The sequence below is a fragment of the Phalangium opilio genome, unplaced genomic scaffold, assembly GCF_054372755.1.
Source record: "Phalangium opilio isolate 3A_F unplaced genomic scaffold, DU_Popi_V2 ptg000209l_1, whole genome shotgun sequence".
In the NCBI taxonomy this organism is placed as follows: Eukaryota; Metazoa; Arthropoda; class Arachnida; order Opiliones; family Phalangiidae; genus Phalangium; species Phalangium opilio.
Genome location: NW_028324217.1, coordinates 1,175,682 through 1,203,403, shown reverse-complemented (window position 1 = coordinate 1,203,403; position 27,722 = coordinate 1,175,682). Strand labels below are relative to the sequence as shown.

Sequence of the window (27,722 nt, the reverse complement as noted above, 5' to 3'; positions counted from 1 at the left end):
TTTATACGAAGTAATTAAAAATTTAAGCCTATATAATTATGAAAGCCCTTAATTAGTAAACTGAAAATCTAGTATGTACTGATTATGATTAAAAATAATTTTAATTAAATATGCTAAGTACTATATCATAGTTTTTCTTCACAGCCCAGAATCTAAATTTTAAAATAAATACAATCTCGTGAGGATTAAGTAATTTCAAGTACTTATCAACGATGAATGATGACGTATATGAAGAATACTCAATATTACCAATCAGCGTTTACGATGACAGTATCACGAGGTTTAAGTTGTCAAAATGTCAAACTACGCAAGTTGACCCTGATATACTGGCTGATGAACTTGCGAAGTTAAATGTAAACCAATTAGACAACGGAGTACCCGCAATATTGCAACTTGGCAATCAGGAAGTTGATGAAAATGCGGAAAGCACAAATGTTAAACGAAGAACTAACAACAACCATAAATCGCAAAATGTACGTAATGAAAGTATCGCAACTGGAAAATCAAGGGGCATTCGCAAAATCAGAGTTGCGAAAAAGAAGCCATTGAAAAAGAACTTGCGATCACGGGCGAAACTAAAATCACCACCGACTGATGATAGTGATGATGATGATGATACTGGAAGTCATCCTGATTTGCCGCTGCAAGATGACAATGACAATATTTCATCACCGGATGAAGACAATTGCCAAAATAATAATAATAATAAAGTGGATTCGAGTCACTCAACCGAAGTAAGCGACGATGACGATGATTCAGATTGGGACGCGTCAAACGCGATCGCAAATACGCGAACCAAATTGAAATTCGCATGCGATCAATGCTCAAAATCATTCTCGGATGAGCACCAATTGAAGAAGCACTCTATTTTTCATTCCGGGGACAGACCGTTTAAATGCACCGAATGCGACGCTTGTTTTAAAAGCAAAACAATTTTACGATGCCACGAACGCAAACACAAAGGAATCAAACCTTTCAAATGCGAACTTTGCGACGCAGCTTTCGCCTACAGTGGAAGTTTAACCGTTCATCGCAGAAAACACGCCGGGGAAAAACCATTCGCATGCGATTCGTGTAGTTTTCGATCCGATTGTAGTTCGGCCCTAATTACTCACAAAAAAATACACAGCGATGAAAGGCCCTATTCTTGCGATCAATGTGATATGAAGTTCAAATTACGACATCATTTGAAAGTAATTATTTTCAATTAGTGTCGAATATTTTTAATTGGAAACCATAAGTTAATAAATAAATAATTGTATATATTTTATTAAATTTATTTTTCGCAGCAACACGAGTTACTTCACACTGGTGAGAAGCCATTTTTGTGCGCAATTTGCGGTCATAAAAGCCGTCGACTCGGTCAACACAATGAACACGTGAAATTGCACAAAGATGGCTCGTTCGATATAACGCAAAATCAAAATGAACAAAAATGTAAATGCGATAAATGCGGAATGACTTTTAAAAGACCGCAATTGCTAAACGATCATATTGCCGATATTCACGCCGAAGAAATAAAGACTATCTTAACTTGCAATATCTGTTCGTTGCAATTTCAATCCCGTCCCGCCTATACCAAACATTGCGCCGGTCACAATAGGGTCTTGCCCTATCAATGCGAGGTTTGTGGATTGCAAGCTCAAAGCAATGCCTCTTTAAAAATTCACAAAATGATACATACTGGCGAAAAGCCTTTCAAATGTAGTTTTTGCGATTATTCCGCAATTTTGAAAACGGCAATTAAGCAACACGAAAGAATTCATACAGGCGAAAAGCCGTTTTCGTGCGAAACTTGTGGGAAAGCGTTTAGACTTAAAACTCATTTAAAGGTAATTAATTATTAATTAGGAAATAATAAATGAAGTTAATATATATATTCAATTTAAATTAGCAACATGTTGTGATTCATTTTGACGCTCGTCCATTTAAATGCGAACAATGCAACGCGACATTTCGAAGAATAACCGCGCTTAAACTTCACATGGAAACACATACCGGAGTTAAGAAAATAACTTGCGAAATTTGCCAACGGAATTTCAAATCAAAGAAGGAACTTGAACGTCATAATTGCGACGAAATTGCCGCCGCCTCAACTTCGAAATATTCGCGAACCGCCTCGAAACGAAACGCGTTGCAATACAGCAATAATTTGCGAAAGAAGAGCAACAACTCTAATAATATTCAACAAGAAAATGTTTTAAACCAACAAACACAACCACAACAGCAACCGAATGATTTCGATATTGAACAACATGATTCTAGCCGCGTTGTTGATAATCCTAATTTTCTTAATAATTTTTCGAGTTTTGTTCGCGAGCAAAATGTGCAAACTCAGAATCAAAATCAACATTTGACTAATTTAGCAAGTGCACAAATTAGGGACCCTAATTTAAGCTGGCCCTCAACTAGCGCTTTTCCACATGTCTATTTTAATATGTAGATCTAATTTTTTTATTTTGCGAATTCGCAATTCATTGGGAGGGGGAGGGGAAATAATCGCAAACAGTAACTGATCTATTGCGAAATTATTTACGGGTCTATTATCACTTCACTGATTATGACTGATAATTTTAATGTTTTACTCGTGACTAATTTGTTTTAATTAAATAAATCTAATATACACCTACAATTATTGCGATTGCAGTCTTAGTTTAGGCTTATATCTAATTGATTCCTTTACGACGATGACCCCCTTTCAAGGTTGCAAAATAAGTGAATTTTATTAGAATTAGTTCTCGAGTTCTTTAATTAGGGTGAAGATGTTTTTCTATACTAGCTTTTTTTCTTGACAGCTACTTTCGCATTCGCAACCCTTTCTAAAATAAAACCCTCAAGATGAGACCAACTTCTAGCAAAAAATTGTTCGAGGAATTGTATACTGTTTTGCCACTTAGCGTTTACGACGACAGTGTCACCAGATTTAAATTGTCCAAGAGTCAAGCCACTCAAGTCGATCCTGACATACTCGCTGAAGAATTTCAGAAGTTGACATGCGAACAACAGCAACAGGATGTTGATGAGGAAAGAGATGTTGAGGACAATGGATCGAAAGTATTACGATTGCGAAAATCGCGAATTAAGAGCAAGCCCCCTAAAAAACAAACCGAGGAAGATACGTCAGAAGCTGTTGAAAACATTGATGAAGATAACCAAGATGAAAATTCAAACTCGTCATCGGAGGATTCAGAAACGTTTGATGAAGAACCCAGACTCGATGATGATGATGATGATGAAAGTTCAAACTCGACACGTAGTAAAAGTAAAGATTCAGTTAGCGAAGGTGAAGGTGAATCTGATGACGATGGCGGTGATGATGACGCGAGTGCGTCACCGGACACAAAGAAGAAATACAAGTGCGCGCATTGCGGGAAAGCTTTTGCCAAAGCGGACCAGTTAAAAAAACACGCCATATCTCATTCGGAAGAGAGACCATTCAAATGTTCGCAATGCGACGCGTCTTTTAAAGAAAAATACATTTTGCGAAAACACGAATACAAGCATAAAGTTCCTAAACCTTATAAATGCGAGCAATGCGATTCGAGCTTCGCAAGTAGCGACAGTTTAAGAATACACGAAAGAAAACACTCCGGGGTCAAACCATTTAGTTGCGAGCATTGCGATTTTCGCACTGATCGCAATGCGACACTTAAATTTCATAAAAGAATACATACCGATGAACGACCTTACGGTTGTGAACAATGCGGCAAGAAATTTAAGCTACGACATCATCTAAAGGTTCGCAATTATTTTTAATTACATAATTTAATTGCCATTTATGCAACCCTTAATTTTTTTACTGGTTTCAATACAAGGTTTAAAATTAGGCGCGTACAGTTACACTTTAATCTGACCGTGATGCTTACCAAATATGTTTATTGCACAATTTTGGCGCAAGGCCTATGGAAGCCAGTAAAATTTTGCGTTGCATTTATGTTATGTCGTTCTTATAGTTATTGTAGTTAAGGAGTTACTTTTAAATTAAATTAACTATTTCAATTTGAATTAAGCAACACGAGGGGCTTCATTCCGGTGAAAAACCATTTATATGCGCCACTTGCGGTCATAAAAGTCGACTTATATGGCAACATAAAAAACATCTTAAAAGACACGATAAATCGCAAAAATACATTTTATCAACACCAGTTAATTGTTCACAATGCGATAAAACATTTAGCAACAAATATCAATTGAAGGTAGAACATTTTAAACCTTATCGCAACCTAAATATTTTATTGGTTTCTTAAGCCCTTGACCCTTAGCTGAGTTACAATGTAATGACTCTATTCTGAAACCAGTAAAACTTAATCGCGATTAAGTTAAATGGAAATATTGAAATCATTTAAACATTTTCATTAAAGCAACACGAACAAGTACATAATGACGATAAACCCTTCTTATGCGCCACTTGTGGTCACCGAAGTCGACGTATGTGGCAACACAATAACCATGTTAAATCGCACGATGATCCTGCGAATAATGGCAAACCGCCAAACAGAAATTTAAAATGTGATAAATGCGGTATGACATTTTGTCGACAGCAATTACTTGATGACCACATCATGGACCTTCATTCGGACCAAGTCAAAACCATATTGACCTGTCCCGTTTGTTCCATGAAATTTCAATCGAAAACTGCTTATAAGAAACATTGCGAAAGTCACGAAAAAGTATTGCCATTTCAATGCGAAGTTTGCGGATTGCAAAGCCGTTCCAACGCCTCGCTTGAAATACACAAAATGACTCATACTGGGGTTAAGCCCTTTAAATGCCAATTTTGCGATTATTCCTCAAATTTGCGAACGGCGACTGAACAACACGAAAGAATTCATACTGGTGAAAAGCCGTTTTCTTGCGAAATTTGCGGCAAGAGTTTTAGACTTAAAACTCATTTAAAGGTAATTAAATCTAATTTATGTGAAATCATTTATACTAAAATGAAATTAATGTTTTATTTTGTGTGAAGCAACACATTGTGGTTCATTTTGACGCACGTCCATTTAAATGCGAACAATGCGACGCCACATTTCGTCGTGTGGCGGCGTTGAAACTTCATTTTGAAACGCATACATTGGAAAAACCATTTTCGTGCGACGAATGCGACACCAGCTTCCGTTTAAAAAAAGAGCTAGAAAAACATAAAATTTTACACTTAACTGATGACCCCTATAAATGCGATATTTGCGGTAGCATATTCCTTCGCAGAGAAAACTTAAAACAACATATGAAATCGCACGATGACGCTCCCAAATCATTCAAATGCGAAATTTGCGAAAAGTTATTCAGACAATTATCGCATTTAACACAACATCAAAAATCGCATAGCGTTGATAAACCTTTTCAATGCGACGAATGTCCTTCGGCCTTTAGAATTAAGGCAAATTTGAAAAGACATCAGTTAGGACATTTGAAAAAGAAGGAAAAAGGTAAAACTGCGCAGACTCGAGCACCAACTGAAACAATTACCGCTGCTGCTGCCGCCCCGATCACCACCACTACCACCAGTAGCGGTTGCGATTCGAACCAAATGCAAAGCCTCGATAACGAATCGAATCAAACTGACAATAATGCGAATTCGGAATCGCAAACTAATCCGACTTTTTTAAGCAATTTTCAATGTTTCGTACGCGACGTGGTCCCTAATCCGAATTTGAGTAGTAACGCGTCACAGGGTACACCTACTAATACCGCTAATACACCCTCGGCTTGGCCTACTACACCTACTGCTAGTTCGTTTCGACAATTTCCACATTTATATTACGCCAATAACTAAAAAAAAAATAATAATTTTTTCGTAGTCAAGCCCCGTTCGCACTTACCCGGAATTTTTCAATATTAGCCCAAAGAATATGACGTGTATATAAGTAATTACGTGTAAATATGGCTTACAAATCAACCAACGTTATTTCTCTTAACACTAATTAGTCTCTTTGCTAATTAGCTCTGTTTTTTCCCCTACTTTTTTCTACTTATTAACTATCTAATTAACTTTAATGATAAATAATATTATAATAAACGGGTACTATCAAAAGTTGATTAAAAATAACTTTATCTCCGTATATTAATTAGTAATTTATTTATTTAATTAAGTAATAAAGTTTAATTTATAATTAAATCGGTAAGTACATTAATTAACTTGGTTAAGTACATTAATTGTGGTTTGTTCTTGCTGGGAGCGTGGCGCACTCCTGTAATCCTGCAACTGGGAGGCAGGATTTGGGTATTATCCTGTCTAAATTTTAATTTAATTTAATTTAAATTAAATATATTTTATTATAATTGGATTATTTACGAGTTGTTTTAACATCTCGTGATCAGGATGGTTCTCAAATCCCAAACAAACAAATATATTTTACTCTGCGCGATTTGAACATACGTGATAAGATTTTCATTTACATTAACACTGGTTGCAAAATTTTGCAATCAAATTAAAAATACACTAGGCCTAATATTTATTCAAATCGCGCCGAGTTTAGTTAGCACTAATTGTGGTTTATTACACTCAAAATTAATTAATATCAGTATTGAATGTAATAAACGACGTTAGTTGTTGCTGTTTCTTTTAGAATAGATACTCGAGTGTTGATATTTTTTAGTTGTACAAAATAAAAAATAATGGGGTTAAAGGTTATCTTTGCTTTAAAATCATTTTTCCTTCACAGTAATCATCAGTTACCTGTTCATTAGAAAGACTGTTTGATTGAATACCTTTACCTGTAGTCAAAAAAAATTTGTTGAAATTTCTACCACAATTCTTTAAATTGCAACGATGTGATATGTAAAATTTACTTAATGTACCTAACGTTTTCTGTACATAAACACTGCTAAGATACTTTTGAACTTACCTTCTCTTGAACTTATTGAAAATGTGTCGATTTGGGGAAGAAGACTACGCCGTTCTACCTATTAGTGTTTACGAAGACACGTGTTGCAAATGTCGATGCCATGTTACTCCGAAAATCGATACTTATTTGGATTTAGTAGATCAACAGTTAAACTTGGAAGCATTACGGAGATTGGTGCTGAACGAATCTGACCAAGAAGGGACTTATACTGTCATAAATGACACGGGACAAACACCACCGGCAATTGCAAGTAGCGGCAATGAGAAATCATCCGCCCAGGAGGCAACAAAAAGGCCCAATATAGTTTTCTTGGCTAAACCTAATAGCGGAGCTGAGACAAACCTAGAACCAGGGGAAATAGATCCTAGTGAGATAGCACTATTTGATTCACCCGAAACTACCGTTCTTGCACCAGTTGATCCACCTGCAAGTACGTTTATCGCATCAGTTGATCCACCTTCGACTACGTTTATCGCATCATCTGATCAACATGAAACTACGTTTATCGCAATAGCTGATCAACCCGAAACTACGTTTATCGCATCAGCTGATCCACCTGCAACTGCGTTTATCGCATCAGGTGATCAACATGAAACTACGTTTATAGCATCAGGTGATCCACCCGGAACTACGCTTATCGCAAAGCCGGAAACTGGTACGTTTATCGCAACACGTGATCCACCCGGAACTACGCTTATCGCAAAGCCGGAAACTGGTACGTTTCTCGCAACAAGTGATCCACCCGGAACTACGTTTATCGCAAAACCGGAAACTGGTACGTTTCTCGGACAAGTTGATTCACCAGATACTAAGTTTCTGGCACCAGTTGATTCAACGGATCAAAGTAGAGTCGTTAAGAAAAAAAGAAAGACCGGCGTTAGCCTAAAACCAACTGTGGTTTTTATTCGTTCAGGAAAAAGTGATGGATCTAGTGACACCAAGAAAGATATTATAAGTATGATAGTAACTGAAAGTATGACATTACAATCGAGGGGGTATTTACACCAGAAATCGGTTTTTTTTATTCAGTGTATCTACCCCCTCGAAAAATCAGGGTTCGTACGAAACCTGGATAATTTAGGGATTTGGGAAATGGGAAAGGGTCAGGGATTTCGTTTGGTATGTCAAACCATGATTGCTTCGAGCAATGGGCCCAGGTGTTACCATGAAGTGGACTCTGGTAAACACATACTTAAAATGGTCAGGGATATTGGTGTCAAAATTTGGTCAGGGATAAGCTGGAAAAGTCAGGTATTTTCAATATATTAAAATTTCTTCCGAACCCTGAAAATGCACCTTTATTCACGAGGCTTAGCGACTGTAGTTTACCTGATCTAATAAGAAAAAATTCTTAGTTCGCTTAAGCCTTCAATAAGGTGCATGAACATTTGAATAGACGATAATAATTTTAAATCAGGTGATGAAGCTAAAAGAAAACCAAAAACTCGTAAAAAACATAAAAGAACCTCGAATTTCCCTTGTGGCCAATGCGAACAGTCTTTCAGTGGAGACGAAGAACTGGAGATTCACCAACGAACGCATGAAGTTTATTTTAAATGCCAAGTTTGCGCCGCGTGTTTTACATCGGAGTTGGTTTTAAATCAACACACCGAATCTAGTCATAAAGATACAAAGGTATAAATAGTTGTAATACGCATTGAGGGGTCGGCAACAAAGGTCGCCTCGTTCTTCTCCGTAGTCCATCAAAACTTTCCGAGCTTAACGGCAATAGTTTGTAGCTGTGGCATAGGGGCTAGCCACTACCCCTCTTTGCATTGTAATTTGTAAAGGGGCCCACCTATAAACACATTAGTGTAGACACATCCCTTCATAGTTAAAAAACTCGGGTCTTTTATTGTCGACCTTTTGCGATGGTTAGAACAAATCTTTATTCAATTAAAAATAAAATTGTAAATTGTAGCTTAACGATTCGAAGGAGTACAAATGTTCATTATGCGACGCGACATTACAAACACTTAGCGGTTATTTACGTCACAAGAAAAATCATTCGGGCCAAAAATCTTTTCAATGCGATGTTTGCGGTTTTTGTTGCCTCAGCAAGACAACGTTGCAGGCCCACGAAAAAACGCATAGCGACGAACGGCCTTTTAAATGCGATTCTTGTGAATCTAGTTTCAAATTCTACCAACACTTGAAACGGCATCGTTTGAAACATACCAATATGCGACCTTTCGTTTGCCTTATGTGCGGTAAAGGTTTTTCGCGATCCGAAAATCTGTCGGCCCACGTGAAGCTGCACGAGCAAGGATATGATTTTATGAATGATTATCAATGTCACGTTTGCAATATTACTTATAAACACTTACAGCAATTGAAAGACCACCTTACCAATACTCATCAAGGTATTTGTTTCGTATTTTAACCGTTAGTATAGTTCCTCTCGTGTATTATTTTATAATTATGTTTTTTTTTTTGTATTCGCAAATTAAGGTGTACAGTCGATCTTAACGTGTCCCCATTGCCCAAAAAAATTCTACTCGAAATCAATCTACAATAAACACGTTAAAAGCCACGACAATCAGAAATTTAAATGCGAGTTTTGCAATGCGGAAGGCGGTTCGAAAACCTGGTTAAACTTTCATTTAAAGTCGCATACTGGCGAAAAACCGTTTAAATGCAAATTTTGCGATTACGCGTCCGTTATGAAGACTTCCGTTACGAATCACGAGCGAGTTCATACTGGTGAACGTCCCTTTAAATGCGACACCTGCGATAAGGCCTTTAGAGTTAAACAAAAGTTGAAAAATCACGTTTTGACGCATACTGACGAGAGACCTTTTAAATGCGAGAAATGCGACATGACTTTTAGGCGAACCGACGCTTTGCGACTTCATACGCGAATTCATTCCGATGTAAAACCGTTCAAGTGCGCTCGTTGTCCATCGGCTTACAGATCTAAAAGGGATTTGGTTAAACATACGAATAAGTGTCGAGAAATTTTATCTATTCAAGACATAAAAATAGATGTAGATTGTTTAAGCGATGTTACGTTTTGCATTGCTTAGTAATAATTGGAAGTTGATACCCGATGTTAACGATGCAATATATTAACTATTATTATAAAAAAATTTCTGGGAAATAACCATTAAACTGTTCTTTGTAAATTCTAGTTACTACGCGTGAAATGACATTTCTTCTAAATAATTACTTACTGAACACTTATTTAAAATTGTATAAATTTTTGTTGAAATTTTGTGTTTAATTGGTAAATTCTTATTGGTTAATTGTAGTTAATGAAAACACTCATTTTCGTTACTAATTACTTTCAAATCAACTTGTTAAATCTTCATTATGATTTTGTCTTTTATTAACATTTCAATGATTTAATTTCAACCGTTTCAGTTTGGTCAATTAGTTCGACTCCAAATTTATTTCTTTAATTAGTTAACTTAACCTAATTATAAATTTAATTACGATTGAGGAAATCTCAATTACTACTTTAATATTCTTAGTAGTTGAAATTTCCTCAAGCGCAATTCTTTTATCATAAACTTTAACAAAACTGCAATGTAATATCATTTCTGTTTCTTCGAAATACACGTAACATATTTCCTTCACAGAGTTCAGATCAGTTCAAAATGAATGTATGATGTCGATTACCACGTGACTTGTTCTCGCAATCGTTCCTAAGTTAAACAAACGTTCAAGTTCAAAATGTGTCGATTTTGGGAAGAGGATTATGCCGTTTTACCAATAAGTGCCTACGAAGATATCAACGACTCTTGTTGCAAATGTCGTTGCCATTTGAACCTTGGTTCAAAAAGCGATCAGTACACACAAGTAGATTCAGATTTCTTAGACAGTGAGATTGGGGAATTATGCGAGGTTGTACTAACCGAGCCGGGAAACGATGTGTCGAACACACCACAGTTGACAAAGAAAAATGTTACATTATCGCAAACGGAAACTGCGACGGGAAAAACTACAAATCCGCATATTGTCAAAGTGACAAAAACCACCACCTCGTTTGGTAATTAAAAATGTTGAAATTTGAAATTGCCAGGGACAATTGCTCGTCCCTGGCAATTTCAAAACATTTTTAAATACTAAATCGCAACATTCAAACAAATTTAATTAAGGGACTTCACCCGTTACGAAAAAAATTAAACCTAACCCACCGCCGACGATAATCGAAGCGGCTGAAGAATCCAATTCGTCAACCCGAGTTGACTCCCCACAATTACCCGATTCCTCAACATCTTCCGAATCGGAAGACAAAGATCCGGATGATCCCAAAGACCCTGTCTGGATTTCAAAAATGCTTTTAGAAAAATTCAAACCGAGATCAAAGCGAGAAAAACTGACTAGTTACGATTGCGACGTTTGCGACAAGTCATTCAAAACGAGACGCAGTTTGCGACAACACAAAAGATATCACGTCCCCGAAGAGAAACGATTCAAATGTTCGCAATGCGATTGGAGTTTTCCCTTGAAGGCCACGTTAAGAACTCACGAAAAAACTCATTCGGGAATTAAACCTTTTAAATGCGACATATGCGATTTGCGATTCCTAAACGCCAGTAATTTGAAGAGACATGTTAGAACGCATACGGGGGAGAGACCGTATCAATGCACGACTTGCGGCGATACATTCAGCAACGGCACGGCGCTAAAAACCCACGAGGCGAAACATAGCGACGAAAGACCCTACGCTTGCGAAAAATGCCCCATGAGGTTTAAGTTAAGTCATCATTTAAAACAACATACGATGGTTCATACAGGTTAGACAGTTGCGTTCGCATTAGTTTAACCGTTAATTAACCGTTGATGGCAATTTTAAATAGGAGAAAAACCATTTTTATGCAACATTTGCGGTATTGCCACGAAACGACACGCTCAACACATGTTCCATTTAAAAACCCACGAACCAAAGTCGAAAGAACCGCCTACTGTCTTTAAATGCGATAAATGCGGAATTACCTTTAGATATCGTGCCGCCTTAAACGACCACGTCATGGACATTCACGAGGTAATTTACCTTAATTACCAGACGTCAGCGATTCACTTTTAATTTATCTTCTTTTAGGGTACGAACACGATATTACAATGTCCCGAATGTCCATTAACATTCTATACTAAATCAAAGTATAAGAAACACGTCATTGCTCATACGGAAAATAAATTTCAATGCGAGGAATGCGGCTTGAGATGCAAGTCAATAACTGCTTTGAAACTTCACAAAATGAATCATTCGGGGGAAAAACCGTACAAGTGCAAATATTGCGATTACTCAGCCAAGTTAAAAACGGCTTGCATACAACATGAAAGGATCCATACGGGCGAAAAGCCATTCGAATGCGAAACATGTGGAAAAAAATTCAGGTTTGACCAAAATTAACAAACATTTCAGTGCGATTGTAATGTATTTTTATCGCATTGCGATCACGAAAAACGATTGACCCAACGTATCTTACTTGTAATTTATTTTAATCGCATTGCAGCAGTATTAATTACATTCGCAGCTATTTAATCGCATTATGATTTCAAACTTTCATTTAATCTCATTACCATCGCAATTTTATTTTGCGACAGGATAAAAAACCATTTGGCCCAACATATCTTAACGCATATTGACGCGCGTCCTTTCAAATGCGAGCTTTGCGACGGTACCTTCCGAAGACCCGCTGCGTTGCAACAACACATGCAAACTCACACCAAAGAAAAACCTTACGCCTGTGACATTTGCGACACGAATTTTAGATCGAAAGTTAATTTAGTGAAACATAAAAATGAGCAACATCCCATTGATGACGCGACAACGTCCAATTATCCTACTGAATATCAAATGTTTACTGTTGACGGTTCCTTCCAGACTTACCAAACTACAGAAGATATTAGACAGAACAGTACGGAGTACGATGGTACCACAATGGTACTCCATATAGATTATGGAAAATAATATTAATGTACTAAATTGTACAGAGAGTTAATTTCTGTTAATTATTTGTTAATTTGAACGAAGTAATTCAAATTTTCGTTAAAAAAATCTTAAGATGAATTCTTTAAACCTTTTCCTTTTTTTTTCCTAAACATCTTTTTGTTTACTTACAATTAATTATTAAGTTTTCCTGATTAAAAATTTTCAACTTGCAATAAGAATTATTTAATATAATGCAACGACAAATATTTTAATCTTTTTAAGTTAATTTAATGCGAGACCCATTAATTAAGCTGGGAGCTTGGCGCACTCCTGTAATCCTGCGACTGGGAGGCTGAAATTGGGTGTTATCCTTTGAAATTAGTATTAATCCGCGAGTATTCCTCAACCCCGGGACTCGTGTTGATCTATCGCAACTGGTTGTACTTCCCCCTTAACAACAACCCTAATTCCCAACTCAATCCGTTGCGTGGATAACTCTCAATTATAAATGTTTAATTTTAATTAACAATCTATTTTAATTGCAGATGTACGATAAAACCTGCGAAAGTAATACAGAGTGGTTCAGATATCGAGGTATCTGAACCATCCCGTGTTATGTATGGTTTTACCCTACATCTCTATGGATTTCCTTAAGAACTTATTTGTTTCGTGGTTTTGAGAATGAAATGTAATTACTTTGGTGTTATTGCGTTTAACATTGTCAATTTTACTTTCAGAAGTTTAAGTTCTAGTCTAAAAACCTAGAAATTGATAATAAAGATGAGGGCTTTTTTGGAGTCAGAGTTTTCGTCTAATATTCTACCTCTTAGCGTTTATGACGAAATTGGAACTGATTTTTTCAAAATTATTCGTCACAAGTGCGAATACGCGAACACTTTTTGTAAAACCGAGCGAGAAGATGTTCGCGATTCGGCAAGCGATATAGAAAACATTAGCCTTGACAGCGAACCATCACCGATTGCGGTTAAAAAACGTCCTAAACGCAAAGCGACCGCTGCTAAAAATCGTCCAGTCAAAATTGCTAAAACTGTACCGAAACCCAAAGCTAGGAAAAGTGTAAGCGAGGCCTTACCAACAACCGTTGACAGTTGCGATAATTCCGATGTTGAAAACACCGACCAATCAGACGACAGCCTTCCGAGTCCAACGGCGAGTGGAGCTAATTCCGTCAACAACTTAGATTTCGAATTGAACCCGCCTGTTTTGGAATTAGACAGTGAAAGCCAAGAAGATAGCGCCAGTGATGAGGCGCCCGATCCCGAGCCCGTTTTAGAATTTCGTTGCGATAAGTGCGACCAATCGTTTCGCACGCAAAAACTGTTGACACGTCACCGGAACTTGCGTCATTGGGAAGAACGCCCGTTTAAATGTAAAGACTGCAATGCCACTTTTAAAATGAAAAAAACTTTAAACGACCACGAATTAATTCACAAAGGACTTAAACCGTACAAATGCGACGTTTGTCAGAATTTTTACCGAACTAAGACTAACTTGAGACTTCACCAACGATCGCATAGCGGTGACAAACCATATGTATGCTCTTATTGCGGGCAACGATTTAAAAAGAAATCGACGCTTCAACTTCACGAACGAATTCATACCAAAGAGAAACCGTTTTCATGCGACATTTGCGATAAAACCTTCAGATTGCGACATCATCTGTCAAATCATCGCAAAATTCATACCGGGGAGAAGTCGTATTTATGTTCGGAATGCGGACACGAAAGCCGGCAAGTCGCCCATCATATAAGACACATGAAATGCCACGATAAAAAATGCGAAACTTGCGATTTGAAATTCAAAACCCAGATTGAATTGAAGGTAAGTCTTATCGCGGAGGAGTTCAATTCGCAAATCTCTGTTACTATGAACTGACACCTTTTCTGGTAGGATCACTTATTTATCGAACACGGCGATACGTCACAAACAGTTGAATGCGTTGAATGTTCCACAGTCTTCGCGACACCCTCCGAATGCGACAAACATCAAAAAGAAATTCACAAAAAGAAATTTATTTGCGATATATGCGGAACAAAATTGCGATATTACTCCGAAGTAAAAGCGCACGAGTTGAAACACGCGATGGAAAAACCAGATTTAAAATCAAAGTTGCGACAACCGAAAGAAATTGGTAAGTTAATTTACCAACATTAAATGGGAACAAGACTTGGTTTCAAAATTATTTACCGACACCCGTTCATTTCACAATAAATGCGAACGAGCCTTTTACTTATTTCACAGATTCAGCTCAGCAGCAAGCGCTAACCCTAAAAGCAAAGAAGTTAAAATGTCCGACATGCGGTTTGCAATGCAGCTCGAACGCGCACTTTAAAATCCATTCGCGAACTCATACTGGCGAACGACCGTATAAATGCAAATCCTGCGATTACTCCGGCAATTTAAAATCGCAATTAACTCAACACGAAAGAATTCACACTGGCGAAAAGCCGTATCAATGCGATACGTGCGGAAAGGCATTTAGACTGAAAAATCACTTGGAGGTACATAAAAATATTCACCTGAATGTGAGACCGTTCAAATGCGATCAATGCAGTTCTGCATTTAAACAAATTGGACATTTGGCGTTTCATAAGAAGCATAAACACACGGGCGAAATGATGTACTCTTGCGACGAATGCAGCGCCGCATTTAGATTGAAAAAGGAATTGGTTAATCACAAACTTGAACATTCAATCGAGAATCCTTTCAAATGCGAAACTTGCGGGAAGTTTTTCGGGGCTGAAGAACAATTAGAACAACATTTGAAACATCACGATCACCAAGCGCAAATCGCATCCAATTCGGCAACTGAAGAAGTTTTGATACCAAACGAAATTGAATACGCGCAGAATGTTGACGATGCGCGGATTAATTACTTAAATATGTTTCATCATTTTGTTTCTAAATAATAATAATAACATTTCTGTATAAGACAATTCCTGAAGTCGATATCTTAATATAGTTATTTTCAAAAATATTCCAACTCAAATATTGTTTACGTAAATCCTTCAATAAACTTTATTCAAATTATTCTTCTTTTCTTCTAATTTCAGATTAACAATCATCGGCAATTAATATATACGGAAATTGAGTAAATAATTGGCAATATTGCCACCCGATAATCTTAATACGTGTACGGAATTTCGAAGAACAAATGGAAGAACTTTCGGAATGTCGCGGCAACGAAAACGTTGTCGAAAATAGTGTTCAACAATCGTCGAAGAGAAGGGATTATACGAGAAAGCGCAAAACTGTAAATGCAATTAAAATTGCTTCTCTTGCCACGAACAACGATAACATGAACAATCTCAACATTGATAGTAGCAAAATCAATCTCAGTATTAACACCGACCTTGAAATCAACCAATCTGATAATGGCAACGAAGTTTTATCGCCAAAAATAAATCGCAACAAGTCAACTGCAATTGTCAATAATCTTTTATCGCCAAAAATAAATCGCAACAAGTCTGTCAACAAACGTTTATCCCCCAAAAAAGTACCTGCTGGTCGTCTTCGAAAGTATGAAACTTTCCGTTCTAGAGCAACATTGTTGAAACCACAAACGTGTGACAAATGTCACAAAATATTTCCAACCGAAAATATCTTCATTCAACACTTACGATATCATCATAAAGTAGAAAAACCTTTCAAGTGTAGACGATGCGAATTCACTACCAAACTCCGACCTTCTTTAATCGCCCACCAATATACGCATGATGGTATTAAACCTTTCAAGTGCGAACACTGCCAAGCCGCTTTTCGCGATAGGACCTCTTTGAGACTGCACCAAAGGATTCATAGTGGCGAAAAACCTTACGTCTGCTCGTATTGCGGAAAACCATTTCGTCTCCACGATTCCTTAAGAGTTCACGAGAAAATTCACACGAACGAAAACATGTTTTCGTGTGAAATTTGCGATAGAAGATTTAGGAAAAAACATCATTTGAATAATCACGTCAAGACGCATACCGGGGAAAAGGCCTACTTATGTCCCAAGTGCGGACACAGAAGCAGGCAATTGTCGCATCATCTAAGGCACGTCAAGAGCCACGAAAGGAAATGCACGTGTGGTTTGAAGTTCAAATCGCATTTGGCTTTGAAGGTATTTCGCAATTATTGATTTGCGATTTTGTAGATATAAATTCGAATGCCGTTTTCTTTTAGGATCACCTGTTTTTGGAACATGGTGACAAGTCGCATAAGTTGAATTGCGTAAAATGCGACGTTGAATTTAGTAAACCATCAGAATGTGTCAGGCATAAAAAGAATGGACACGAATTCACTTGCACGATTTGCGGGTTAAAATTGGGCCGTATTGGCGATTTAAAAATACATCGGGACACTCAACATCGTGAAAAATTGCAGCAAGATATTGCCACTACGTCTGGAATTGATCATGAGACTGAAGACAAAGCTGACAGTCCAACTGCGGACAAGACGCAAATTCAAGAAGATACAATTGACAATGACGGCAAAACTTATATGAACGCTTTTCAACAATTCGCGCACCAATGATAACATTTATTACATTTTATTTCAATTCGTTAATGTGTAGCAAGAAATGATGTAAAATTCTTGTACAAGAAATCCTTCTTAATTTTTGGTTTTTTTATTGCTTATTTGTTTAAAAATTCAATTTGTCAAATATTACCGCTTTGTGTTTTTCGTTTTTCTTTCGTTTGCTTTTTTGTTATTTTTCGAATGGAGCCGAAATTGAAATAAATATTTTTTGTATTTCCAGTAAACTGCAATAATTTGGTCCTATAGACTGCGAAATAAAAATGCGTGGACTCGTTCTTGCCGATGAAGAATTGGCAATATTGCCACTAAGCGTTTATGACGAACTTAACACGGAATTCTTTAAAGTTATTCATCACAAATGCGCGTATACTTATAACGTAAATGAAACTCAATTTGCGAATATTGCACCTCAATCTTTGCATAAAAAATCAAAACGAAAGGGTAGAAAAAATGCCTCGTTAAACTCAGCCAATCAGGAAGAACCTGGTGTTAGTACCTTAACTGATATTGACAAATCAAGAAAGAGAACACGAAAATCTTCGAGGCAACTTTCGCCGCAATTCGAAGGCAACAGTGATGAAGAGGAATCACGGAATTTGCGATCGGATTGCGAATCGGGGGAGCAAAACGTAGATGAAGAACAGAATTCTGAAACTGAAGCTGATTCTGATTACAGTCCAATTACTGCCGCGAAGAAATTAAAATATACATGTGACGAATGTGATGAAACATTTTCGAAGGAATTCAAATTGACAAAGCACCAAAAATTGCACGAATCACCGTCTGATGAGACGTATAAATGCCAAGAATGCGAAACCAGTTTTAAAGATAAGAAATCACTGTTGAAGCACGAGAAAACTGTACACAAAGACTCCAGTGATTCGCAATTCAAACAAGGTAATCGCTTCGCATTAGCATTTACTTTACTTTAATTACACGCGTGTTTAAATTAATTTGCGACAGGTTCAAGTTCGAGGAAAAAAGGTGAAAAGCGATTGCGATTTCAATGCGTTTTCTGCGGTTACTGTTGCAAAACTAAAACATCGCTTAAACTTCACGAAAGAAGTCATACTAACGAAAGACCATTTTCTTGCGAACACTGCGATATGAAATTTCGTTTAAAACACCATTTAACCAATCATCTTCTAATTCACACTGGTGAAAAGTCGTACTTATGTTCAACGTGTGGCAAGAAGAGCCGGCAATTAGCGCACCATTTAAAACATTTAACATTACACAAAAGTTCGTATAAATTAGGATGCGATATTTGCGGAAAAATATTCAAAAAACTAAACGTGCTGGAATCGCACAAGTATCGCGAACATCAAGGCGGGAATCGCACTTATCGTTGCAACGAATGCGACACGGTTTTTCAAACTGTGGCCGAGTATCAGAAACATCGTACCACGGTTCACCGTAAGAAGAGTTTACAGTGCGAGATATGCGGTTTGTCTTGCGCGTGTATGGCCGTTTTAAAAGTACATTTGAGAACACATACAGGCGAAAAGCCTTTTAAATGCACTCTGTGCGATTACGCCTGCAATTTAAAATCGCAATTAACACAACACGAACGGTTACACACTGGTGAGAAGCCGTATCAATGCGATACCTGCGGGAAAGCATTTAGACTCAAAAATCATTTGAAGGTACGTGAAAACAAATAATTATGCAAGGTGTTCCAAAAAGGACTAATACCCATCTTGAAACACCCTGTATGTAATTAATTATTATGTGTTTCTATTTAAGATCCACAATAACATTCATCTTGGCGTACGTCCATTTAAATGCGATCAATGCAGTTCAACATTTCGGCAATTCGCGCATTTGCAACTACATAAACAAACTCATACCAAGAAACCTTTATATTCCTGCGAAGAATGCGGTGTTTCATTCAAGTTAAAACGCGAATTAGATAAACACAAATCCAATCTACATCCCAACGAAACTGAACCCGCATTAACTTTAAAACCAAAGCCCTTTAAATGCAATTCCTGCGACGCGTCATTCGCCCAACATTCCTATTTAAAACAACACGAATTATCGCACATCGACGAAAGACCTTTTAAATGCGATCGGTGTCCTTCGACATTCAGAACGAAAGCCAGTTGGAGACGTCACGATCTCGTGCATCGCGAAACCAACGAAATTAGGCCCGATCCGTCGCAACCAAACGCGGCTGAATCGCAAATTTTCGCAACAGAAACTTCGCCAACTGGTTTTATGAACGTTTTAGGTGTAGATACGGCTCCAGGGACTTACGCTAACCAAGGGATATCGGTCTATAATCCCAATTTAGACGCTTTGCAAAATGCGACACATTTTAACATAAACAATTTTCAAAATTATCTGCACGATAATTAATATTGTATAGTTGATTTTTTATTAATTGTAAAGTGATTAAAAGTCTATTGTAGTTAATTTTAATGCGAAACCCATTGATTAAGCTGGGAGCGTGGCGAACTCCTGTAATCCTGCGACTGGGAGGCTGAAATTGGGTGTTATCCTTTGAAATTAGTATTAATCCGCGAGTATTCCCCAACCCCGGGACTCGTGTTGATCTATCGCAACTGGTTGTACTTCCCCCTTATCAACAACCCTAATTCCCAACTCAACCCGTTGCGAGGATAACTCTCAATTATAAATGTTAAATTTTAATTAAGAATTAAGCTTAAAATATCGCAGAGTGGTTCAGATAATAATGAGGCTGGATCGTCTCGAATTATCTAAACCACCCTGTTTCAAATCGGATTGGATTTCATGATTTATTTCAGCGTTTATTTAATATTTTTAATTACAGTTAAAGTACTTAGTCTTCGGTTAACTTTTTGATAATAATTGCTTCAAAATGCGTGGTTTGTTCGAATTACAAGATTCGGGATTTACTATTTTACCGCTTAGCGTTTATGACGAGCTTGGAACCGATTTTTTTAAAATAATTCGACACAAGTGCGAATACGCCCAAACATTAATTGCGACTGAAAAAAATGAAGATGATCATGAAACGCGACAAAATGTTGTTAACGATGAAGTCACGAAGAAACAAGGCAATCGAAAAACAACTCGAAAGGCAACCATTTCCAAAGCGAGAACTTTAAAATCTTTAACCAATCAGAATGAATCGTCATCAGATAGTGGAACATCATTGGTTGATGAACCAACATCTCCCCCATCAAGAAATAAACCAATTCGAAGAATTAGACAACTGGATGTGGATGAACGCAGCAGTAGTTCAGGTGAACCGGATGACCCGGTCTTGTCACCCACGTCATCAGAAAGTGAAGCCGACAAGGAAGATACCCCGAAGAAAATCGCAAAAATTAAAAAGAGTAAAGACGTTTCCAAATCGCAATTGCATGAAAGACCTTTTAAATGTAACGAATGCGATTCGAGTTTCAAACTTAAACGTACTTTACGAGAACACGAAAATAACGTTCACAAAGGAATTAAACCCTTCGAGTGTGACGAATGTCACAGGGCGTTCAGTAGCAAAAGCAACCTTAAAACGCACCAGATGACGCATTCGAATGAAAAACCGTATCAATGCGCGTATTGTGGATATTGCTGCAAAACAAAACACTCGCTAAAAATACACGAAAGAACTCACAGCAACGAACGACCTCATTCTTGTGACCAATGCGATATGAAATTCAAAACCAGGGCGCACTTACGAACACATAAATTAATACACACTGGTGAAAAATTGTACTTGTGTTCGGAATGCGGCTGGGAAAGTCGGCAATTGGCTCATCATTTATCGCATATTAAACGTCATCGAGATCCAAGTACTTCCGGTGGGGCCACGGAATTCACTGGGAAATGCAAATCATGCAATATGGTTTTTAAATCCGAAACGGAGTTAACAAAACACAAGTACGAAGTTCACAAAGGTCGAAGGCAAAGTTGGAGATGTGTCAAATGTGACCTCGTATATTACACGTCCGCCGAATACTCCAAACACAGAAGAGAAGTACATCATGTCAAGAAATACCGGTGTAATACTTGCGGATTACCCTGCAGGTATTAGAGAATCGTAAATATAAAATGTGGCAATATTTTCGGTGCAATTGCCGCATCTTGCTTGCTCGCCCTATGATTACATCATTGTGTGTATTGAATAATGAATTTTGACGAAATCGAATTTTAGAACTGCCATGTGAAGGCAATTCTAGAATTTTTTTCATAAAATTGAACTCGTGTTAAAATTGTCCCGAAAACACATATTGCACATTTTTTACTTACATTTTAAATTCTCATAAAAGTACAACCTTACTTAGCTCATCGGCACACTTGAAAATCCACGAACGTACACATACCGGAGAGAAACCATTTAAATGCAATAACTGCAGTTATTCCTGCAATTTAAAAACCCAATTAACATTACACGAAAGAATTCACACTGGAGAAAAACCACATCAATGCGATATTTGCGGCAAATCATTCAGATTAGGAAATCACTTGGTTGCACATAAAAATGTTCATTCGAATGCCCGGCCTTTCAAGTGCGATCAATGCAATTCGGCTTTCAGGCAATTGGGTCACCTTAATTTTCATAAGAAGCATAAACATACGGGGGAGATGTTGTACTCGTGCGACGAATGCGGCGCCCCCTTTAGGTTGCGAAAACAACTAGATGATCATAAAGTCGAACACTCCGTTGACAATCCTTGCAAATGCGATGTTTGCGGCAAGTTGTTCGGATCGCAGGAACATTTGGATCAACATTTAAAATCGCGTGAACATGAAGAAACATCGACTGCGACTGTAAGATATCGCAAATCGCAATTATCTACAGAAGGTGACACGGAAAAACCTTTTAAATGCGACGAATGTACTTCGTCCTTCAAAAATAAGTCAAGTTTGCGAAGACATCAAGTTGTACATCGCAAAAAAGATCATACAAACGATACTCGAGTTAATTTTCAAACACCTTCAACGTCTTTCAACGCCTACGTCACCGGCAATACTCAGGGGATATATTCCCCCAATTTAGAAACGCAAACAGCAACATACGGCAACACATTTTAAATATATCTTCATGATAAATAATTTAGTTAACGGTTCAAAGCGTAGTTTAATTATTTTTACTTTTTAGGGCTAATTTTAATTAGTTAAAATAATGTAAAGTATTTCTTATTAGACATAAAACAAATTAAGATAATTGTGGTTTTTCTTGGAAATGAAATCAATTGTATTTTTATTGATAGTTTGTTTTTAAAAGAATTCATCAATGATTTTTAAACCGCTTAATTTGTAGAGTTAAGTTGACCTTTAACCCCAAAAGCCATATAACCTCCAAGAAAATATTGTCTTCGCATTTCTGAGTTGTTTAATATGTATGTCATCATTTAGGAAGGTTATATTCCCTTTAAAAAATGTATAAACACGTATTTCGTCCATAACATCGCCAAGTTCTCAATTTTAGACGAAGCGACAATGTTCGTCTTTTATCGAGAACAATACCTGAAAATTTAATTAATTTTAACAATTAATATATAATAATAACATAAATTAACCAAACAATTCGCTTTTGATATACTTGCAGATATATTGAAGTGAAGTTAGCTTTCGGATCGAATATTATTGTGTGAAAACAATCGGAAACTAAATTTCCCAAAAAAAGGCGAAAATGTTGACATTTTTGGACGACATGAACGGGGTTGTAGGTGACAGTGAATTGACAATATTACCCAGTAGTGTTTACGACAATCACGGAACGAACTTTTTCAAATCAATACGTCACAAATGCGAATATTCCTATACGGGACAACACAATAAGGAAAATATCGAAAACAACGATATCGGAAATTTCCTTGAAATTCGGTTTAGCGAACCCGATTCGGATCGCGGTGGTGGCGGCGGTAATAACACAGATTCCGAGGCGAAATCCGCCAAGAAAAATGGAACTAAACGGAAACCGGCGGCGGCAAAAGCGAAAAACGCTAATGCTAAACGGAAAACGCAGAAGCAAAAGAACGCGGCCAGAAAGAAGAAAGAGAAGGATGCCTCTTTTAGTGATGAAGATGCCAATGCCGCCTCCGATGGTTTTAATAGTGACGCGTCTGAAGAAGCTAAGTCACCGCCGCCACCCAAGAGGAAACGGAAGGCCAAGAGGTCCGCCTTGCTGGACGATAGTGTCCGAAGGTCATCGTCCGCGTCATCAACAAGTGAAAGTGATAATAACAATAAAGAAGCTGAAGATGAAGGTGATGGAGATTGGGGTCAGTACAATTGCAAATGGGTGCATTTAAAGGGATGCCCAATCTAAGGCACCTTTAAAGATGTTACGGGAATACATACAGCTACTAGGAACCTTGCACTTTGCTTGAGCGCCCCTAGAACCTCGCGTTGCTACTAACCAATGAAATCACAGAATTTTGAGGCGTGACGGATTAGGGCACAATGATTCCTAGTTGCTGTATGAATTCCCGTATGTAAAATATTGCAATAATGTTTGTTTAATTATTTATTTTTTGGTTGTAAAATGTAGGTGCTTCTACGAGCCAAACTGAAAAACTGAGCTTCGCGTGCGACCAATGCGACATGTCATTTTCAAAAGCGAACAATTTAAAAAAGCATAAAAAGCAACAACACGCCAGTGAGCGACCTTTCAAATGTAATATTTGCGAAGCTGATTTCAAACTTAGGAAATGTTTAAAAGAACATATGAAAGTTCACGGAACTGTTAAACCGTTTAAATGCGACCAATGCGAATGGGCCTTCCGTACTAAAGGCAACCTTAAAATCCATCAGTTAACGCACACGAAAGAAAAACCGTATCAATGCGCGTTTTGCGGGTATTGTTGCGCTCTTAAGAACTCCCTTAGACTTCACGAAAAAATTCATTCTGACGAACGACCCTTCGCTTGCGACGAATGCGATATGAAATTCAGAATGAAACAGCATTTAACGAATCATAAATTAATTCATTCAGGACAAAAATCGTATTTATGCTCGGAATGTGGCAAGGAAAGTCGGCAATTAGCCCATCATTTAGCCCATTTGCGATTGCATCATAATCAAACCGAATGCAAATGCCATACTTGCGGAATGATCTTCAAAACTCAAAAGGAACTAACCGATCATAGATTCATGGTTCATATGGGTAGACCACAAACGTGGCGTTGTTTGAAATGCAACTTGTCCTTCATGACCTCCGTCGATTACGGCAAACATCGTCGTGAGAATCACATCGAAAAGAAATTTCAATGCGAAACGTGCGGATTGAAATGCAACTCGAACGCCCATTTAAAAATCCACGAACGAACTCATACCGGAGAAAAACCTTTTAAATGCAATCTTTGCAGTTATTCTTGCAATTTAAAAACTCAATTAGCGCAACACGAGATTACGCATACTGGAGAGAAGCCCTTCCAATGCGATATTTGCGGGAAATCGTTTAAATTGAAGAGTCATTTAAAAGTAAGTCAAGCGATCTAATTACGTATTTGTTTTAATTTGAATGTGTTTTCAATTTAAGGCCCACAAAAACACGCATCTCGACGAAAGACCGTTTAAATGCGACGCGTGTGGTGCCGCATTCCGTCAACTGGGACACTTGAACTTCCATAAGAAGCACAAACACACTGGAGAAATGTTATATTCGTGCGAAGAATGCGGCGCTTCCTTCCGTTTGAAGAAAGACTTGCGAAATCATAAAATCGCCCATACAACTGCAAATCCTTTAAAATGTCCCATTTGCGGCAACTTATTCGGACTGGAGGACCATTTAACAATACATTTAAAATCTCACGAGAACCAACCGGTTGAACCATTGGCGCAACAGCAAAAACAGCAACAACAATCCAACTCGGGCAACGATAAACCTTTCAAGTGTCGACAATGTTCGTCCGGCTTCAAAACGAAAGCCAGTTTGAGACGCCACGAACAGGGACATCAACAGAAAGAAACTGCCCGAAATACTTCGTCCCATTTTAATCCTCCGCCGCAACAAATGAATTTTCCTACGCAGGCGCATAGCGGGTTGGACGCGCGAGCCTACGGTCATGCGCAGGCTATTCCTGTTTATAACCCCAACGCTACTCTCGATTTTCAGAGCAATTATATGAGCAACTTTCAGAGCTTCATACAAGACAATTTAAATTAAGCATACGTGCGAACAGATTGCGATTGAACGGGCGCGAACAGCTTGCGACTCAACTTGTATGTTCTATGATAGTGTCTGAAACTAATTTAAGGAATTAGATGCAAAATGTTTACTGAGAAACGACTTTTGCCGAAGTGAAGTTGCACTTTGTAACTCAAATATTATCTAGGGAAGTGAGATGATTTAGGTTTGAGTTGTTAACTTATGCTGACGAAATTCATAAACCTTCTCGGAACTATCTGCAATTTTTGGACAGACTAAAAATTATTAAGGAGCAGGATTTTTTTTGCTGTGAAAATTTCTTAAAGTTTTTTATCATAGTTACGTTTAATCAACATCTAATTATTTGTGTCATTCATTATCATACTTTAATTAAATTTTTTAATTTAAAAACTGTTTTTATGAAAGGTATGTGTATGAGCTAAAAATGAATACATTTTTATGTGAAACATTTTTTTTTACGATTAGGGATTTTTGATAGTGTGAACGAAACTCCTCATAAATTAACTGTGTTTTATAACTATTTCGGTAAAAATAATTAATTGTCAACACAGATGTCATTCCATTTGCGTGTAATTTGAAATAGTTATCGCGATTCGCAAAGGTTAAACGAACTTTTGAAATTATCAACGAAATTCCCAAATGATGGGAGTTTAACTTTTAAGCCTTGGTCTTAAATAAAATTAAAATAAAATTAACTGTATCAGATGAATTTAGGAGGAAAAAAAACCGATTTTATTAAAAACTACACATAATTTGTCCAATTTTAGAAATTACCATACACTTAGAACATTATTAATTTTTTTCGTATTAAAATGTAATTTAAACTTAATTGGGATTAATAAATGCTTTTAATTTCAGATAATTCCTTGATAATCTCGTAATTAAATATGCGTGGATTACAACAACAAGAAATGGAGTTGCAATATACAATATTACCACCTAGTGTCTATGACGAATTTGGAACTGAATTTTTTAAACTAATTCGTCACAAGTGCGAATACGCCTCGAAATTAAGATCGGAATTGAATAAAGAAAATGAAAGTAGTGACGTCAGTGACTCGGAGAGACCGACTGAGACTGAATCACGTGACGGTAATGAAGACATTGTGGCCAGGTCAACAGTCGAAATGACCAAACGAACAACAAAATCAATTAAAAATAAAAAGAAGTCGAAAATAAAACCGAAACTAACGAAGGAAATTGCGATTGTCTCAACAACCAATCAGAATCAAGATGAATGTAGCGTAGCTGATGAATGTGAACCTTCCCTAAAGAAGAGAAAATCAGCTAGACTGAAGTAATTAAAACACGAATTGAATTTAAAGACCCATAAAATGTTTCGTTACATCTTCGGTTTAATATACTTCTAGAAAAAGTACCCAGGATATTACAGGCAGTAAGTGTATTGACAGTTCAATAGATGAAGATGACCCTGTGATGTCATCAATTACGTCATCAGACAGCGAAGGTGACAAATGCGAATATAAATGCGCCGAATGCAATTCTATTTTTAAACGTAAGTATTTAGTTTTTATGTTCATACAACACCGCTGGACTTTTAGTGATCGGCTCGGTTAATGTTTCAAGGTAAAAGATCACTATTTGAACACGAGAAAACACACGTGAACAATACATATAAGTGTGATGAGTGCGCCGCGACATTTAGAACAAAAAAATATCTTCGCAATCACAGAAAATCACATAATACCGAAAAACCGTATCAATGCGGGCGATGCGGTCGCAATTTCAAAATGCGAAAATTGCTAATTCAACACGAAAAAAATCATACCGACGAACGACCGTATTCGTGTTCGCAATGCGATAAGAAATTCCGTAGGAAATCAAATTTGAAAAAACACATGGATATTCACACTGGTAATTTTATAATTGCGACTGAAGTTTTAGAACTAATTGCTTTAATGTGAATTTTTGCACACGCATATGCGCTTAGGTGAGAAGTTGTACTTATGTTCAGTTTGCGGGAAGAAAAGTAGAACATTATCAATTCACAAGATTCACTTGAAAATTCACGAGAATCCTCACGAGTTAAAATGCGATTTTTGCGGATCCGAATTCAAATCGGAAAAAAGTTTAAAAGATCATCAGTTTCACTCGCACGGAGGTGGCAATTACGAATGTGAGATTTGCGGTTTGAAATGCCGGGATTTATCCGCGATTAAAACTCATAAGAGGATACATACTGGTGAAAGACCGTTTAAATGCAAGTTATGCGATTATTCGTGCAATTTAAGAACGCAATTAACGCAACACGAAAGAATTCATACCGGGGAGAAGCCGTATCAATGCGATACTTGCGGAAAGTCTTTCCGTGCTAAAGGTAATCGCA

General features: G+C 37.3%; 8 protein-coding genes across 17 annotated transcripts in view; all 8 read left to right on the top strand.

Annotated features, from left to right (window-relative positions):
- The window catches only part of LOC149618200 (uncharacterized), a 53,088-nt gene that overhangs the window by 21,687 nt on the left and 3,679 nt on the right, over positions 1-27,722 (top strand). For 3 of the 10 annotated variants that reach the window (XM_089855363.1, XM_089855362.1, XM_089855364.1), the window contains exons 2-5: positions 26,234-26,672; positions 26,746-26,891; positions 26,963-27,250; positions 27,327-27,713. The exons of 2 other annotated variants lie outside the window; for them this stretch is intronic. In XM_089855363.1, coding sequence (XP_089711489.1) covers positions 26,263-26,672; positions 26,746-26,891; positions 26,963-27,250; positions 27,327-27,713 — 1,231 coding nt within the window. In that variant the 5' untranslated portion in view covers positions 26,234-26,262. Of the gene's footprint in view, positions 1-144; positions 1,194-1,289; positions 1,833-1,894; positions 2,633-2,795; positions 3,739-4,010; positions 4,197-4,361; positions 4,899-4,966; positions 6,060-26,233; positions 26,673-26,745; positions 26,892-26,962; positions 27,251-27,326; positions 27,714-27,722 lie in introns of those variants that run through there. 5 more of the 10 variants (XM_089855349.1, XM_089855350.1, XM_089855351.1 and 2 more) reach the window with 3 other exon arrangements.
- On the top strand, positions 6,173-10,199 carry LOC149618207 (uncharacterized). The gene is made up of 4 exons (XM_089855381.1): positions 6,173-7,800; positions 8,263-8,480; positions 8,767-9,208; positions 9,297-10,199. The coding sequence occupies exons 1-4, from the start codon at positions 6,867-6,869 to the stop codon at positions 9,869-9,871; spliced, it is 2,169 nt and encodes a 722-aa protein (XP_089711507.1). The 5' UTR covers positions 6,173-6,866; the 3' UTR covers positions 9,872-10,199.
- Positions 10,235-13,529, top strand: LOC149618206 (uncharacterized). Its single transcript, XM_089855389.1, has 5 exons — positions 10,235-10,836; positions 10,946-11,587; positions 11,651-11,835; positions 11,893-12,188; positions 12,399-13,529. Exons 1-5 carry the CDS (start codon positions 10,521-10,523, stop codon positions 12,763-12,765), a joined length of 1,806 nt encoding a protein of 601 aa, XP_089711515.1. The 5' UTR covers positions 10,235-10,520; the 3' UTR covers positions 12,766-13,529.
- LOC149618205 (uncharacterized) lies at positions 13,507-15,683 on the top strand. The gene is made up of 3 exons (XM_089855386.1): positions 13,507-14,568; positions 14,638-14,878; positions 14,989-15,683. Exons 1-3 carry the CDS (start codon positions 13,507-13,509, stop codon positions 15,654-15,656), a joined length of 1,971 nt encoding a protein of 656 aa, XP_089711512.1. The 3' UTR covers positions 15,657-15,683.
- Positions 15,902-17,397, top strand: LOC149618204 (uncharacterized). Its single transcript, XM_089855394.1, has 2 exons — positions 15,902-16,849; positions 16,912-17,397. The coding sequence occupies exons 1-2, from the start codon at positions 15,902-15,904 to the stop codon at positions 17,260-17,262; spliced, it is 1,299 nt and encodes a 432-aa protein (XP_089711520.1). The 3' UTR covers positions 17,263-17,397.
- LOC149618203 (uncharacterized) lies at positions 17,529-19,686 on the top strand. Its single transcript, XM_089855387.1, has 3 exons — positions 17,529-18,165; positions 18,232-18,914; positions 19,015-19,686. Exons 1-3 carry the CDS (start codon positions 17,529-17,531, stop codon positions 19,627-19,629), a joined length of 1,935 nt encoding a protein of 644 aa, XP_089711513.1. The 3' UTR covers positions 19,630-19,686.
- Positions 19,812-22,426, top strand: LOC149618202 (uncharacterized). The gene is made up of 2 exons (XM_089855388.1): positions 19,812-21,285; positions 21,543-22,426. Exons 1-2 carry the CDS (start codon positions 20,114-20,116, stop codon positions 22,291-22,293), a joined length of 1,923 nt encoding a protein of 640 aa, XP_089711514.1. The 5' UTR covers positions 19,812-20,113; the 3' UTR covers positions 22,294-22,426.
- Positions 22,644-26,070, top strand: LOC149618201 (uncharacterized). The gene is made up of 3 exons (XM_089855382.1): positions 22,644-23,486; positions 23,756-24,687; positions 24,746-26,070. The coding sequence occupies exons 1-3, from the start codon at positions 22,895-22,897 to the stop codon at positions 25,370-25,372; spliced, it is 2,151 nt and encodes a 716-aa protein (XP_089711508.1). The 5' UTR covers positions 22,644-22,894; the 3' UTR covers positions 25,373-26,070.